We start from the raw sequence: 15000 nt of genomic DNA on the forward strand, positions 1-15000 counted from the left end.
TGGCTTTACCAACAGTTTGGGACCCCTGTAGGATCGCTGCTGGTTACGCCTACTGCCATCTGTTACAGGGTGCGGCTTAGAGTTGCGTTCAACACCGAGACAGAGCGGGGTTCTGTAAGTGTGTGGCTCAGTGCTGCTAAGCCCCGGCTGCACTTGGGGAGGAGGGGGTGCCTCCTTGTGCAACAAAATGCAATAAAACAAATCAAATAGTATAATATTATCAATAATATTGATTGATTGATTGATTGATTAATTGATTGATTGACATGTTCAACCCTTCTTTTGTCAATCCACAGCCAAGTCAGTCAACACAGGTTCATCTCTGGACCTGACTATTCACATAGGAGCTGGGTCACAACATGGGAGAGATGCAGAACAAGTAGCATAGGCTATTAGCATAACATAGCAACCCGAGTGGCGCCGTTCACACTGAAATCAACCATTGTCCGACCCTGCTCCGACCCTGCTCCGACCCACCAAGCCGAGTCAGGCAGCCCGGGTTAACCCTTTCATACCGAAAATTAGGGCTGGGTATTGGTTCAAATTTGAAGAATCGCTTCGATTCCAATTCACAAGGTTCCGAATCGATTAAGCCCGATTCGATTCGATTCGATTCGATTCTGATTCGATTAATTTCAATATCGATATGGTTAGTGATACCAAAACATGTTTTTTGAGCTGTAACCTGAATTACATGACTGTCCAGTTATGTAACACAGGGGTTCCCAACCTTTTTTGCACCAAGGACCGGTAGATACATGGGGAAAAAGTTGCGGACCGGTTGTCAATTTTTTTTAGTTACACATATATTTACTCACCAGGTGGTGACAAAGGGTAAATAACAGCCTTTTCATCTGTCAATAAAGACACTTTCACAATTATGCACAGTGATTTGATTTCAGCCTATATAATTTCTAAAAGTAGATATTAATGATCAAACATTTCCATTTATGTAGCCTACAGTATTTATGTTTTTGTTTCAACTACAAACATAAACGTCAACTTGAAACTATGTTTCAACTACCACACACAGCCTATAATATTATAGCCCGTTTATTATTATTATTATTTTATTTATTTTTTAATAAAAAAAATCGATCTCTGGACATATGAATCGATATCAAAGGATTAAAATAAAAATCGATTCAAAATCGGAGAATCGATTTTTTTTTAACCCAGCCCTACCCAAAATCAACCTGGGAAGAACCCTGGTTGGACCCCTGGTGTGAAAGGGGTCAAAGTGTGAACTGATCGGATACTGTAGCAATGTGAGCAATTTGTAATTATCGAGCATCCCGACACTAGACCATATACGGTAATTTATATTTAATATTTTTAGAGAGATGTTGGGTTGTGGTTCCATTGACTTGCATGGAGTTGGGTTAGGTTAGGTTTGGAGTCTTTTCTGAGCCGGCCCCTAGAGTTGACGTTAGATAAATTGCTGCCTGCCCTGAAAACTTAACTGACTTCAAAATTCACCCGAGGGTTTTGACCGCTTGATCGCGACCCGCCGCCTCGTGCATCCTGCCGTGATTGGATGACAAAACTCTGACTGAAGCGACAGGAAGTCAGCGCCCCGCCCCGCCCTTACCCGAGGCATCACGTACCTGCAGGATGAGAACGAAGTAGTCGACGGCCTTGCCCCTCTGGTAGACGTAGTGATGAGGCGAGCGCTTGTCGCTGTCGCTGAACTTGATCTCCTGGATCACGTCGGGGTGGCGAAGGATTCGCAGCAGCACCTTGTCCGAGATCTGAGACGGGCTGAACAAACTCACCTCTGCAGGGGGAGAGAGAGAAAGAGAGAGAGATTGGCTTTTACTTTTGATGTTTTTTTTGAAAGGGCAATAATTCAGATTTATACTGCCTCATATAACACAGGATGACCACAATATACGTCATGCTAGCCGCGGCTAGTGCTAACTCTCCCTGGCAGAGTGTATCAGCTAAGGCTCGCTAACCAGACACATAGCAACAGCGCTGGTGAGGCATCGCATCCCATTGGATGGATTCCAGTCTGGCCTTCTGCTAGTGGGCAGGTGCAGGCACACTGCTTGGCTGTGAAACAGACTAAGTAAGACTAAGTAAACATACAAAGAGAAGACGTCTCACTACATGCAAGGACTTGATGCACGATGGCAAGATAAATAACCGCATCACTCATTTCCTGCCAACCTGATCGCATGATAAGCTTGTGGCTAAATAAAAGACATATACTGACATACGACATATACGTGTGTTGAGTAATGATACATAAATAAATAAATACATAATAAATAAATACATAAATAAATACATACATAAATAAATAAATAAATACATAAATAAATACATAAAATACTCAAACAAATACATGTATACAGAAAAGAAAATTGGGTCAGAGGCTAGAAATGTGGTATTGGCAGCGTGTTAATAACACTGTGGTGTGTGTGTGTGCGCGTGTGTGTGTGTGTGTGTGTGTGTGTGCGCTTTAATGTGTCCAGTCCCCACCTGTAGCCAGGAAGCGATGGGCAGCCAACAGCAGCTGAGGAGAGATCTTGACTTTTGATTCGCTCTCTGTCTGTTTGAAGGCGGAGAAGTCTCTCTTATTCTTATTGGGTGCCACCTTTTTCCTGTTGCGGGTGTTATCAGCTGAGACACACACACACACACACACACACACACACACACACACACACACACACACACAGAGCAGACATTGTTATTAATTATTGTATATAAAATGGATAGTTGTAAGATATCTGACAAACACACAGGTGTGCCCGGATAACCGCTCATTTAACTATTAATAAGCAGCCTTTTTGTTTAGCTACTGTTGAAGACCCAAATCTCTTGGCAGAAGAATCACTATTATTATTTAATTATTATTGTTTAAAAAAATGAAGATTTATAATGAAGATTTTTGTTTTGTTTTGTTGCAATGGTGTGCAATAAAATAAATAAGCTGCTCAAGGCCATGCTGCACAGTGTTTGTAGAAGAGTTGTTAAGTATGTTAGCTGTTCTGTAAAGCACTGGTTCTGTAAAGCACTGGTTCTGTAAAGCACTGGTTCTCAACGTGGGTTCCGGGGACCACCTTGAGGGCGTTCCCCGGGGGGTCCCCAACAAATTGATGAAATGTTATATTTCACCATAATTTCAGTTACAAGAACTTAACAATTAGTGAGAACGTAGAACAACGACTGTTTTGATCATAGTGCCTCTGTTATCTCTCTAACTACAATACAGTCGGTCATGGAGTTGTGGACTAAAATCATATCAAACAAAGATTATATTCTCAGATTTGGGTCTGAGAGTGAGTCAAAATCTCATCAAATGGGGGTCCGTGGCCCAATGAGGATGAAATGAGGGGTCGTTGATATGAAAAACCTCCACCCTGAGTGACTCACTGCTTAATTCAACATGATATCTGTTTCACCCATCACAAAGATAAGACAACACTTGATTAGATGACTGTAGCCAGATCAAGACAAACACACAGTCTTATCTGCAGTGACAGGCACTTAGGCAGCGTATCAAACAATCCACAACTCGGTGAAAACACAGCGTCTGCCATCAGACATGCAAGGAGCAAAGCCAACTCACTGTAGAGGTCCGACTCATCCAGGATCTCTGATTTGATAATCTCCTCGATCACGTCTTCCAGGGTGACCAATCCCACCACCTCGTAGAAAGGATCGCCCTCCCCCTCGTTGTTCACCTTTTGGACAATGGCCAGATGGGATTTTCCTAAGTGGGACAGAGAGAAGCATTTGCTGGATTATCAGTCGACAGGATGGATCAAAGTCTTTAACCCATTGATACCTGATGCAGCACTTGCGTGTATATCCCTCATTTGTGTGTGTATCCCTTTAAGACCGCGCGGTCTTAAAGGGATACACACACAACCCATTGATACCTGCATCAGGTATCAATGGGTTAATCAACTCTATGGGAAATACAGGTGCACAATTATGGTTACAATTACAGCCCTGATTATTTTTGCTTTGATGATTTGAGAAGCAAAATTGTACTTGGCTTTTCAACATTTTCTATAAGCATTCTGGACTATTTTCATCTATAGTGGACATACTAAATTAAATTAAATGTTTAACTGTTGCCGATGTGCAAACATTATATAATATATATATAGAGAGAGTAATAAGTTGTAATAAGATGGTTGTCCCATCCCTAGACAAATATCCATATCATTATGTAGAGCAGCTCTTTTCTAACTGCCCTTCTGTCTCTGCTTGTACTGCAAACAGCATGTTAATGTGTACGGGTCGTTACAGTAGGGTTGGGTCTGGACTTTGGCCATGTGTGGTACTGTACTCCACACACACACACACACACACACACACACACACACACACACACACACACACACACTCACACAGACACACACACACACACACACACACACACAATGTTGAAGCTGTCCCTTTCTGGCTGAATGGCCGTGGGCAAACCAGCGTGGCGATGGCAAACATTAATGGCAGCAGCAGAGTTAAGCACTCAGAGGCTTTCTGGGGGATCGACCCCAGACGGCGAAATATAATGCCCCCTCACCTCTGCCCTGACAGAAGAAGAAGAAGCAGAAGAAGAGAGAAAGAGAGAGAGAGAGAGCGAGAGAGGCAACAAAGGCCCACTGTCAACGTGTCTATAGAAAGAGTGCGGTGGCAGAGCAGTGGGATTTGGAGAGGGCTCATATGATCAGCCATTAAAAGATCACAGGGTGTGAGTGTTGTTGTTTTGACTGTGTCCTTGATGCCAGGCTGCATGCCGACCACGCCACACTCACATTCTACACATTCCCCGTCCACTCTGACCTTGACATGTTTCACAACAGGAATAGAGCAGAGAGAGTTTGAGCAGTCTATTTCCCCGTGTCTGGCTTTAGAGCTAGGTAAATCTTCCTTCTCCTTTCATGCACCATATGCCTGGAACGAGTTACAAGGTGTTTTAAACATGAAATCTTTACCCCCTCTTGACATGTTTAAAAATACTCTAAAATCTGTTTTTATAGAACAATGTCATTGCATGTGAAATGTGCGATTGTCAAGTTTCTTTTTAGCCCCTTCTTTTTAGCCTTTAATCCTTGTAGTTTGTGTTTGCTTGTAGTGTTTCTGTGTGTATTCTATGTTATTTGTCCCCGTTTGTAATTTTTATATGAAACCTTTTATTTTTGCTGTCCATCTTGACCAGGACTCCCTGGCAGAATAGATATTGTATCTCAATGGGACCTTCCTGGTTAAATAAAGGATAGATAAAAAAAATACAATTTTACATTACTGAAGGAGTCTATTTCCCCCTGTCTGGCTTTAATGTTACTGAAGGAGTCTATTTCCCCCTGTCTGGCTTTAATGTTACTGAAGGAGTCTATTTCCCCCTGTCTGGCTTTAACGTTACTGAAGGAGTCTATTTCCCCCTGTCTGGCTTTAACGTTACTGAAGGAGTCTATTTCCCCCTGTCTGGCTTTAACGTTACTGAAGGAGTCTATTTCCCCCTGTCTGGCTTTAACGTTACTGAAGGAGTCTATTTCCCCCTGTCTGGCTTTAACGTTACTGAAGGAGTCTATTTCCCCCTGTCTGGCTTTAATGTTACTGAAGGAGTCTATTTCCCCCTGTCTGGCTTTAACATTACTGAAGGAGTCTATTTCCCCCTGTCTGGCTTTAACATTACTGAAGGAGTCTATTTCCCCCTGTCTGGCTTTAACGTTATTGAAGGAGTCTATTTCCCCCTGATTGGCTTTAATGTTACTGAAGGAGTCTATTTCCCCCTGTCTGGCTTTAATGTTACTGAAGGAGTCTATTTCCCCCTGTCTGGCTTTAACGTTACTGAAGGAGTCTATTTCCCCCTGTCTGGCTTTAATGTTACTGAAGGAGTCTATTTCCCCCTGTCTGGCTTTAACGTTACTGAAGGAGTCTATTTCCCCCTGTCTGGCTTTAACGTTACTGAAGGAGTCTATTTCCCCCTGTCTGGCTTTAACGTTACTGAAGGAGTCTATTTCCCCCTGTCTGGCTTTAACGTTACTGAAGGAGTCTATTTCCCCCTGTCTGGCTTTAACGTTACTGAAGGAGTCTATTTCCCCCTGTCTGGCTTTAACGTTACTGAAGGAGTCTATTTCCCCCTGTCTGGCTTTAACGTTACTGAAGGAGTCTATTTCCCCCTGTCTGGCTTTAACGTTACTGAAGGAGTCTATTTCCCCCTGTCTGGCTTTAACGTTACTGAAGGAGTCTATTTCCCCCTGTCTGGCTTTAATGTTACTGAAGGAGTCTATTTCCCCCTGTCTGGCTTTAACGTTACTGAAGGAGTCTATTTCCCCCTGTCTGGCTTTAACGTTACTGAAGGAGTCTGTTTCCCCCTGTCTGGCTTTAACGTTACTGAAGGAGTCTATTTCCCCCTGTCTGGCTTTAACGTTACTGAAGGAGTCTATTTCCCCCTGTCTGGCTTTAACGTTACTGAAGGAGTCTATTTCCCCCTGTCTAGCTTTAACGTTACTGAAGGAGTCTATTTCCCCCTGTCTGGCTTTAACGTTACTGAAGGAGTCTATTTCTCCCTGTCTGGCTTTAACGTTACTGAAGGAGTCTATTTCCCCCTGTCTGGCTTTAACGTTACTGAAGGAGTCTATTTCCCCCTGTCTGGCTTTAACGTTACTGAAGGAGTCTATTTCCCTCCTCTACTTACAAAAAGAGAACAATATCTGCTGCAGATTGTTTGTAGTTGATTTTTTTGTTAACAACAATTGACCTTATGATCGACATGTTCGATGTTCTACGATTGTTTCTAGATCTTGTATATCTGGATTACATTGACACCTGACACATTGACACCTAAATGCGTCTCTGATACACACTCTGAAATCAGATCACTTGCAAAACACAAATTCATGTCGGCTCATGTCTCGTCCTCTTGTAATATTGACACCCTTTAAAAAAAGACATTTAAGACCTTGTCCCGCTCGCTGCCATTCACGAGCATCCTGACAATCCAATGTCCTGTATGCTGCTAGCCAAGCTGCATGCGTCTCCTGGTTGGAAGTTCATTTAAATTCACACTGTTGCCGTGCATGGATTGGAGATCCTGCAATGTATTCCACTTGTTTATGTGGCTCGGATCACTTCCAGAAGTGGTTTCAGTTGATCTGTGCATCTTCACATGGCTCCTGGCCACAGTTATCAGTGATTTTCTTTTTTCTCTATCCAACACTACAATCTGAGGTTGAATGTTGGGCCAGGTCAGGTATAAAGGCCAGGTCAGGTGTAAAGGCCAGGTCAGGTGTAAAGGCCAGATCAGGTGTAAAGGCCAGGTCAGGTGTAAAGGCCAGGTCAGGTGTAAAGGCCAGGTCAGGTGTAAAGGCCAGGTCAGGTGTAAAGGCCAGGTCAGGTGTAAAGGCCAGGTCAGGTGTAAAGGCCAGGTCAGGTGTAAAGGCCAGGTCAGGTGTAAAGGCCAGGTCAGGTGTAAAGGCCAGGTCAGGTGTAAATGCCAGGTCAGGTGTAAAGGCCAGGTCAGGTGTAAAGGCCAGGTCAGGTGTAAAAACCAGGTCAGGTGTAAAGACCAGGTCAGGTGTAAAAACCAGGTCAGGTGTAAAGGCCAGGTCAGGTGTAAAGGCCAGATCAGGTGTAAAGGTCAGGTGGGGGGTAAAGGCCAGGTCAGGTGTAAAGGCCAGGTCAGGTGTAAAGACCAGGTCAGGTGTAAAGGCCAGGTCAGGTCTAAAGGCCAGGTCAGGTGTAAAGGCCAGGTCAGGTGTAAAGGCCAGGTCAGGTGTAAAGGCCAGGTCAGGTGTAAAGGCCAGGTCAGGTGTAAAGGCCAGGTCAGGTGTAAAGGCCAGGTCAGGTGTAAAGGCCAGGTCAGGTGTAAAGGCCAGGTCAGGTGTAAAGGCCAGGTCAGGTGTAAAGGCCAGGTCAGGTGTAAAGGCCAGGTCAGGTGTAAAGGCCAGGTCAGGTGTAAAGGCCAGGTCAGGTGTAAAGGCCAGGTCAGGTGTAAAGGCCAGGTCAGGTGTAAAGGCCAGGTCAGGTGTAAAGGCCAGGTCAGGTGTAAAGGCCAGGTCAGGTGTAAAGGCCAGGTCAGGTGTAAAGGCCAGGTCAGGTGTAAAGGCCAGGTCAGGTGTAAAGGCCAGGTCAGGTGTAAAGGCCAGGTCAGGTGTAAAGGCCAGGTCAGGTGTAAAGGCCAGGTCAGGTGTAAAGGCCAGGTCAGGTGTAAAGGCCAGGTCAGGTGTAAAGGCCAGGTCAGGTGTAAAGGCCAGGTCAGGTGTAAAGGCCAGGTCAGGTGTAAAGGCCAGGTCAGGTGTAAAGGCCAGGTCAGGTGTAAAGGCCAGGTCAGGTGTAAAGACCAGGTCAGGTGTAAAGGCCAGGTCAGGTGTAAAGGCCAGGTCAGGTGTAAAGGCCAGGTCAGGTGTAAAGACCAGGTCAGGTGTAAAGGCCAGGTCAGGTGTAAAGGCCAGGTCAGGTGTAAAGACCAGGTCAGGTGTAAAGGCCAGGTCAGGTGTAAAGGGGGATCGACCTGAAGAACCCATGAGATGGGATTAGGGATGGGTATTGTTTCGGATGTTTCTACTACCGGTGCAAAAACAATTATTTTCAAACGGTACCGGACTACCGGTGCCTAACCGGTGCTTGCCTTGAGCCGATACTTTTACAAATTAATATAAAGGATATGGATATAAAGTGGATTCTTTTGATTTAAGAGGATTTAAAGCGGCGCGCTCCAAACGATAATATTAGTGAAGGTGCGTCATGTGCACGTGGCGCCGGTTTTGAAGCAGGTGGATATTTTCGGGATATTACCGGGTTTCAGTACCCAACCCTAGACTGGATGGGTGAAATGTCAGGTGGCGATGGTCTGGCTTCGTGTTTCTGAGGAAGATTCAGTCGTTTTGCTTGTATCCACTTGTTCAGGTGTGATTTTGACAGGACGTACAGTACCAGGACCTCCCACACTGAGCCTCCTACTACATTCATTTGCTGATTGTTGTTGATTCCATGCTAGGTCACTGTGGCAACAGAAATAGAGAAATGAGGAAGGCTCTGTGTATGTGTGTGTATGTGTGTGTGTGTGTGTGTGTGTGTGTGTGTGTGTGTGTGTGTGTGTGTGTGTGCGCGTGTGTGTGCGTGTGTGTGTGTGTGCGTGCGTGCATGTGTGTGTGTGTGTGTGTGTGTGTGCGTGTGTGTGTGTGTGTGTGTGACCTCTCCCGCGGCTCTCTGTGGAGCTGAGTCAATATTTCAGAGGAAGTGGTGGGACCCCGGAGGGCATACTTACCGCTAGTCACCAGAGAGTCACTTGAGAGTCTATTGACTCCTTTGGGTCACAATACTAGAATGCCTAACTTCGACACAATACCCAGGAAAATAACGATACTCGTCTCGATATCATTTTCGATACCACTGGTGGAAATGACAACACATCAAGAGGCATAGAAATAAAGGAAGACAGTTGGACGGACAGACACACTTCTCCATAATCTAGGCCTGATCAAACTCATTCAAAACTTTGCACTTCCACAGCAGATTACCGTAGATTAGCCCTGCTCTAGTCATCAGCCTATCAGAACACTTTGAGCTTGTTGAAGAAACAGATACCGACCAATGATAGGGAGGGAAAAGTGCTAAAAAATAATGTCATTAGTTAGAGACTGGAGCAGAGGATGGAGCAACAACATGGCAGAAGATCTGCTTCTTATAATCTGCGGCCTCCGTTCTCTCTGTAGTCCCACAAAGCCCTCTCTCTCCTCGCTGGCTGTGTCTTTAGAAGCTAACCCTGACAGGCATTCTCTGCTGCAGAGGCAAGACACAGTTCACCCGCTGACAAAGCCGTGTGTATGACGAGACGAGCTTCCACAACGGCTCAGCAAAAAGACCTTCTCCCACACGAGGAGAGTGAGGGGGATGCTGTGAGATCGGAGGAGTAACAGGCGTCAAAACAGGAAGTGAGAAACACGAGGCACGAGCTGTAGCAGCAGCTCCTGTTCCTTTGACTTACAACACACCGCAGCACATACATGACCTCATCCAAATAATCCTGTTTAGCTGGCAGGTTTTCACCACAGCTGCTCAGGTCCCCTCTCTCTAGTTGAAGGTTGAAGGTGCTGACAGGCATTATCCAAAATTGTAATATTGCGATATATGGTCCCACGCAAATAGTGAGATATTCGATGTTAGCAAAAATCGGAAATGAAACCCTACCATCTCTTCACTCTCTCTGGCACATGGTTACAGACCACTGACCTGACCTACTACACCCATATCGAGCCGCACCCGCAGTGCTGCTGACACCATTACTTGATCAATCAATTAGTCAACCGGCAGAAAATTAATTAATTTTCATGGCTGCTGGTCAGACTAAGTAAGCAATTGTGCAATCAGTCGGTTTTTTTACTTTTCAGATTTGCCAATGTAAAATAATAAAGGCTTTTAAATGTTGCCCTCGCACCTGCTCTGAAGGGCAGCTGCTGTGTGCCTGTCTGTCTGTCGTGGACATTTCTGCTATCGAGTAGAGCTCCTAAATCTTTGCTCTTTTCAAACCACATCTTGGAGCTTAAGACTAATTGAGGTTAACAAGGCAGCACAGACTTAGGCCCGACAGCTAGAAAATCAGTTAAGCAGCTAATATTGCTGTCTGTCTGTCTCTCGCTCTCTCTCCACACACACACGCACACGCACACACACACACACACACACACACACACACACACACACACACACCTGATTCCTCTAAATATCAATGCCTCACAGAGCCAATAAAGTTGATGATACAAACACGAGACACTAGACCCTTTTCACGGGGGCCATTTTGTGCCGAAAAGGCAGGGTAAACACAGGTGCAAGCAAAACAATAATGAGGGTTTGGAATGATTGGAATTTGGAAACCCTCATTAGTGTGTTGCTTGCACCTGTGTTTACCCTGTCTTTTCGGCACAAAATGGCCCCCATGAAATGGGTCTATCAAACAGGCCACAACAACAAATCCAAAACTGACAAAACTTGGATGTGGCAATTTCCTCCTGTTTCGCTGAGCCCAGCAGAATCTGCCACAGCTAAGCTAGGTTTAGTTAGCATTTCCCGCTGTAGCAATAAACTGCCTCATAAAGATGTCGCTAATCATTTTCAAAACTTTATTCCAGCAGCCACTTTCATTTCTGAGCATGTTTACTCTTCATCAGCACCAGCCACAAGGGCAACTGAAGGTTAAACGAATATCACCCAAAGAATTAAGAAATTAGGTTACTCGTCCTCATGGATCCAAAAAGGGTACAAAAAACTGACCAGGTTTGAGAACACAGAAGCTGAATATCATTTTTGTTCTGCTCACAGAGTGATCACACGGGGGTCAGAATACTAGGAAGCTCTTGCACCAAATTAATATGGAGAACATTTATGGAAATGTTTGCCCTTTCTGAAGCCTACAGCAGAGGACTCAATTCACTGCAATTGTTTGAACTATCTTTTTGCTCAAGGGCATGTTGGCAGTAGTAGTCACTTAACTCATTCACCGCCAAAGACGTCTTTGACGTGTTATCAGAAATAGCCCTCCCCGCCAATGACGTGTTTGACGTGTTTTTGTTTTTATTAGTACAGCGCGTAGTTCAAAGACTTCCCCAGCCTGTGACATGTTATCAGGTCCCTAGCCTCAAAGACAAGCCGACAACACGTTATCAAACACATACCGCAGCTGTTGTTTTGAAATGGAAGAGGAGGAGAAAACGGAGAAACGCTGCCTGTTGCATAGAGGAGAAACGCCATTGAAACACCCCTCGGCGCGCTGCGCTGGTCGCCTCTGCTGCAGGGCGAACCTGGATTGAATTGTTGGCGGTAGTCAAACCAACATGATCGATCTGGTTCCAGCGCCTGGTCCCAAAGCCAAGCCGACCCCGTTCCTGTGTCGCAGCATTCGTCCCAGCCCGAACGAGAGGAGGAAAACGATGCAGAGGCAGAGGAGGCTAGACACTGATCTCAGACCAGTTGTGGTGTTCCCCTCCTATGCTAATTTGCGGGGCGATCAGTAGTGTTCCCTGGGAAGAGGTGCGATCCAGCAGCAGCTGTGGACAGAACTCTCTCTCTGTGTGTGTGTGTGTGTGTGTGTGTGTGTGTGTGTGTGTGTGTGTCTGTGTGTCTGTCTGTCTGTCTGTCTGTCTGTACACTCACTCACACTGAGTAAACTGTATTGTTGAATGTAAAAAAAGCACTTCATGTATATTATATATATTATATATATATATTTATTTTTTTGTCATTTGTGTCATAACGAATAATATTTACATGTCTGATGTCAATACAGTTCAAAATAAAAGAATTGAGAGTGAGTTCTGCCTGAGATTGTGTCTTTTACAAAAATTGCCTTTTCTCCTGTTTGTCTTCTCAGAGAGACCTTTTTGGTGAAAACAGGGTGTGTATAAATGGCTATAAGTAGAGTACAGAACATGCTAAAAGCTCACTTTTTTTTTCCTGGTGAACCCAGAGACGTACATCTTCATTTTGAGGTATTGCAAATCACTTTGGTGCTAATAGATAATTTACTGTGGGTCTTGAAAGATGACCAACAATTATGAAAATCTTTGGCCTGTGCTAAATATTGGCAGTCCTAAACTGGCCATGAATGAGTTAACTCATTCACCGCCAGTTTAGGACTGCCAATATTTAGCACAGGCCAAAGATTTTCATAATTGTTGGTCATCTTTCAAGACCCACAGTAAATTATCTATTAGCACCAGAGTGATTTGCAATACCTCAAAATGAAGATGTACGTCTCTGGGTTCACCAGGAAAAAAAAAGTGAGCTTTTAGCATGTTCTGTACTCTACTTATAGCCATTTATATACACCCTGTTTCCCCCCAAAATGTCTCTCTGAGAAAAGAAATTGCAGAAAATGGCATTTATGTATTTATGCACACAATCTCATGCAGAACTCGCTCTCAATTCTTTTATTTTGAACTGTATTGACATCAGACATGTAAATATTATTCGTTAGGACACAAATGACAAAAAAAATATATATATATATATATATATACTACACATGAAGTGCTTTTTTTTTACATTCAACAATACAGTTTACTCGGTGTGAGTGTGCAGACAGACAGACAGACAGACAGACAGACAGACACACCGACAGACAGACAGACAGACAGACAGACAGACACACACACACACACACACACACACACACACACACACACACACACACACACACACACACACACACACACACACACACACACACACACGATCCCCCTTTTAGATTTCTAACCCCACATATGATAAGCAATAACCACGCCCTGTGGCGCTGGGATTGGCCAGGAGCAACACTGGAGGGCACGCAGCCCAGCGATTACATGAACCAACTGAATAGCTCTTGAGAAAGGACAGCAGGCTGCTCTGACTCCCGCTTCTGCCTTGTGCCTTGCTGTTGTGTGTTTATTTTGCACCCGTCCTCGTCCCCCTGTCATATCCCCTGCTATCTGATCGTTCCCGTTTTCCCCTCGGCTATTCAACACGTCCTCACCGCCCTCGCAAACTGATCGATCATTTCCTCATTCCTCCGATGATCAAACACATCTCTTGATTACTTTCTCCCGGCTGGCACAGAGGAAGGCGACTCCAGCTCGTACAGCGCGCCGAGGCGCGTTTCAATGGCGTTTCTCCTGTCTGCACAAGGAAGCGTTACCAGTTTTCTGCTTTTCCTCCTGCTCAATTTCAAAACAACAGCTGCGGTATGTGTTTGTTCACGTGTTGTCTTAGATGATAGGGACCTGATACCATGTGACAGGCTGGGGAAGTGTTTAAACTACGCCCTGCAGTAATAAAAACAAAAACACGTCAAACACGTCATTGGCGGGGAGGGCTATTTCTGATAACACGTCAAAGACGTCATTGGCGGTGAATGAGTTAAGGAGAGGAGCGGCCTCAAACCCAGCAGGTCCAGTAATTCAACTGGGTGACCTGCTTCTTCTGTCACCAGCATGCCAGGCAGCCTGTGTGTTTGTTGACATCAAACATCAGTGACAAAAGGACAGGGTGGTGGGAGGGAGACGAGGAGTTTGTATGGGAAAGGAATGCCACACGCATACAGTACCAACCACGCAAAAACACAGCCCACTGAATATTAACAGCACTGACCACACACATACAGATCCTTTCCAAAAAAGTAGAATATCATGTCTCACCATAATTCCTTTCAAAAAGTGAAACTTTCATAGATTATAGATTCATGACACACAAAGTGAAATATTTCTAGCCTTTATTTGCTTCATTTTTCATAATTTTGGCCTACAGCTCCAGAAAACCCCCAAAACAGTTATTTCAAGAAATTAGAATAGTGTGAAGAAAATCAGCAGTTATGACTGACTCCAGCCTCAGTCCACTCCCTCTGAATCTCTGCCAAATTTTTGAATCGTCTTTGCTTGACAATCCGCCGAAGCCCACGGTCATCCATGGTATTTCCATGATATTCAAATTTTTTGGAAAGTATCTGTACACTGGAAAACATAGGCCACTGCATATCAACAGCACTGACCACACACACACTGGAAAACACAGCCCACTGCATATCAACAGCACTGACCACAGACACACACTGGAAAACACAGCCCACTGCATATCAACAGCACTGACCACAGACACACACTGGAAAACACAGCCCACTGCATATCAACAGCACTGACCACAGACACACTGGAAAACACAGCCCACTGCATATCAACAGCACTGACCACAGACACACACTGGAAAACACAGTCCACTGCAGATCAACAGCACTGACCACAGACACACTGGAAAACACAGTCCACTGCATATCAACAGCACTGACCACAGACACACTGGAAAACACAGCCCACTGCATATCAACAGCACTGACCACAGACACACACTGGAAAACACAGTCCACTGCAGATCAACAGCACTGACCACAGACACACTGGAAAACACAGTCCACTGCATATCAACAGCACTGACCACAGACACACACTGGAAAACACAACCCACTGCATATCAACAGCACTGACCACAGACACACACTGGAAAACACAG

The 15000-nt window shown here is 44.8% G+C and overlaps 1 protein-coding gene across 1 annotated transcript in view; it reads right to left on the reverse strand.

Annotated features, from left to right (window-relative positions):
- Positions 1-15000, reverse strand: part of LOC310783948 (metal transporter CNNM4) — a gene marked incomplete at its 5' end in the record, with an annotated part of 68177 nt that overhangs the window by 35265 nt on the left and 17912 nt on the right. Inside the window, 3 exons of the mRNA XM_083644884.1 lie at positions 1608-1777; positions 2488-2628; positions 3581-3724. Of these exons, the coding sequence (XP_083501010.1) occupies positions 1608-1777; positions 2488-2628; positions 3581-3724 (455 nt within the window). The remainder of the gene's footprint in view (positions 1-1607; positions 1778-2487; positions 2629-3580; positions 3725-15000) is intronic.

The sequence above is a fragment of the Poromitra crassiceps genome (assembly GCF_964638095.1).
Source record: "Poromitra crassiceps genome assembly, chromosome: 10".
Taxonomy (NCBI): domain Eukaryota; kingdom Metazoa; phylum Chordata; class Actinopteri; order Beryciformes; family Melamphaidae; genus Poromitra; species Poromitra crassiceps.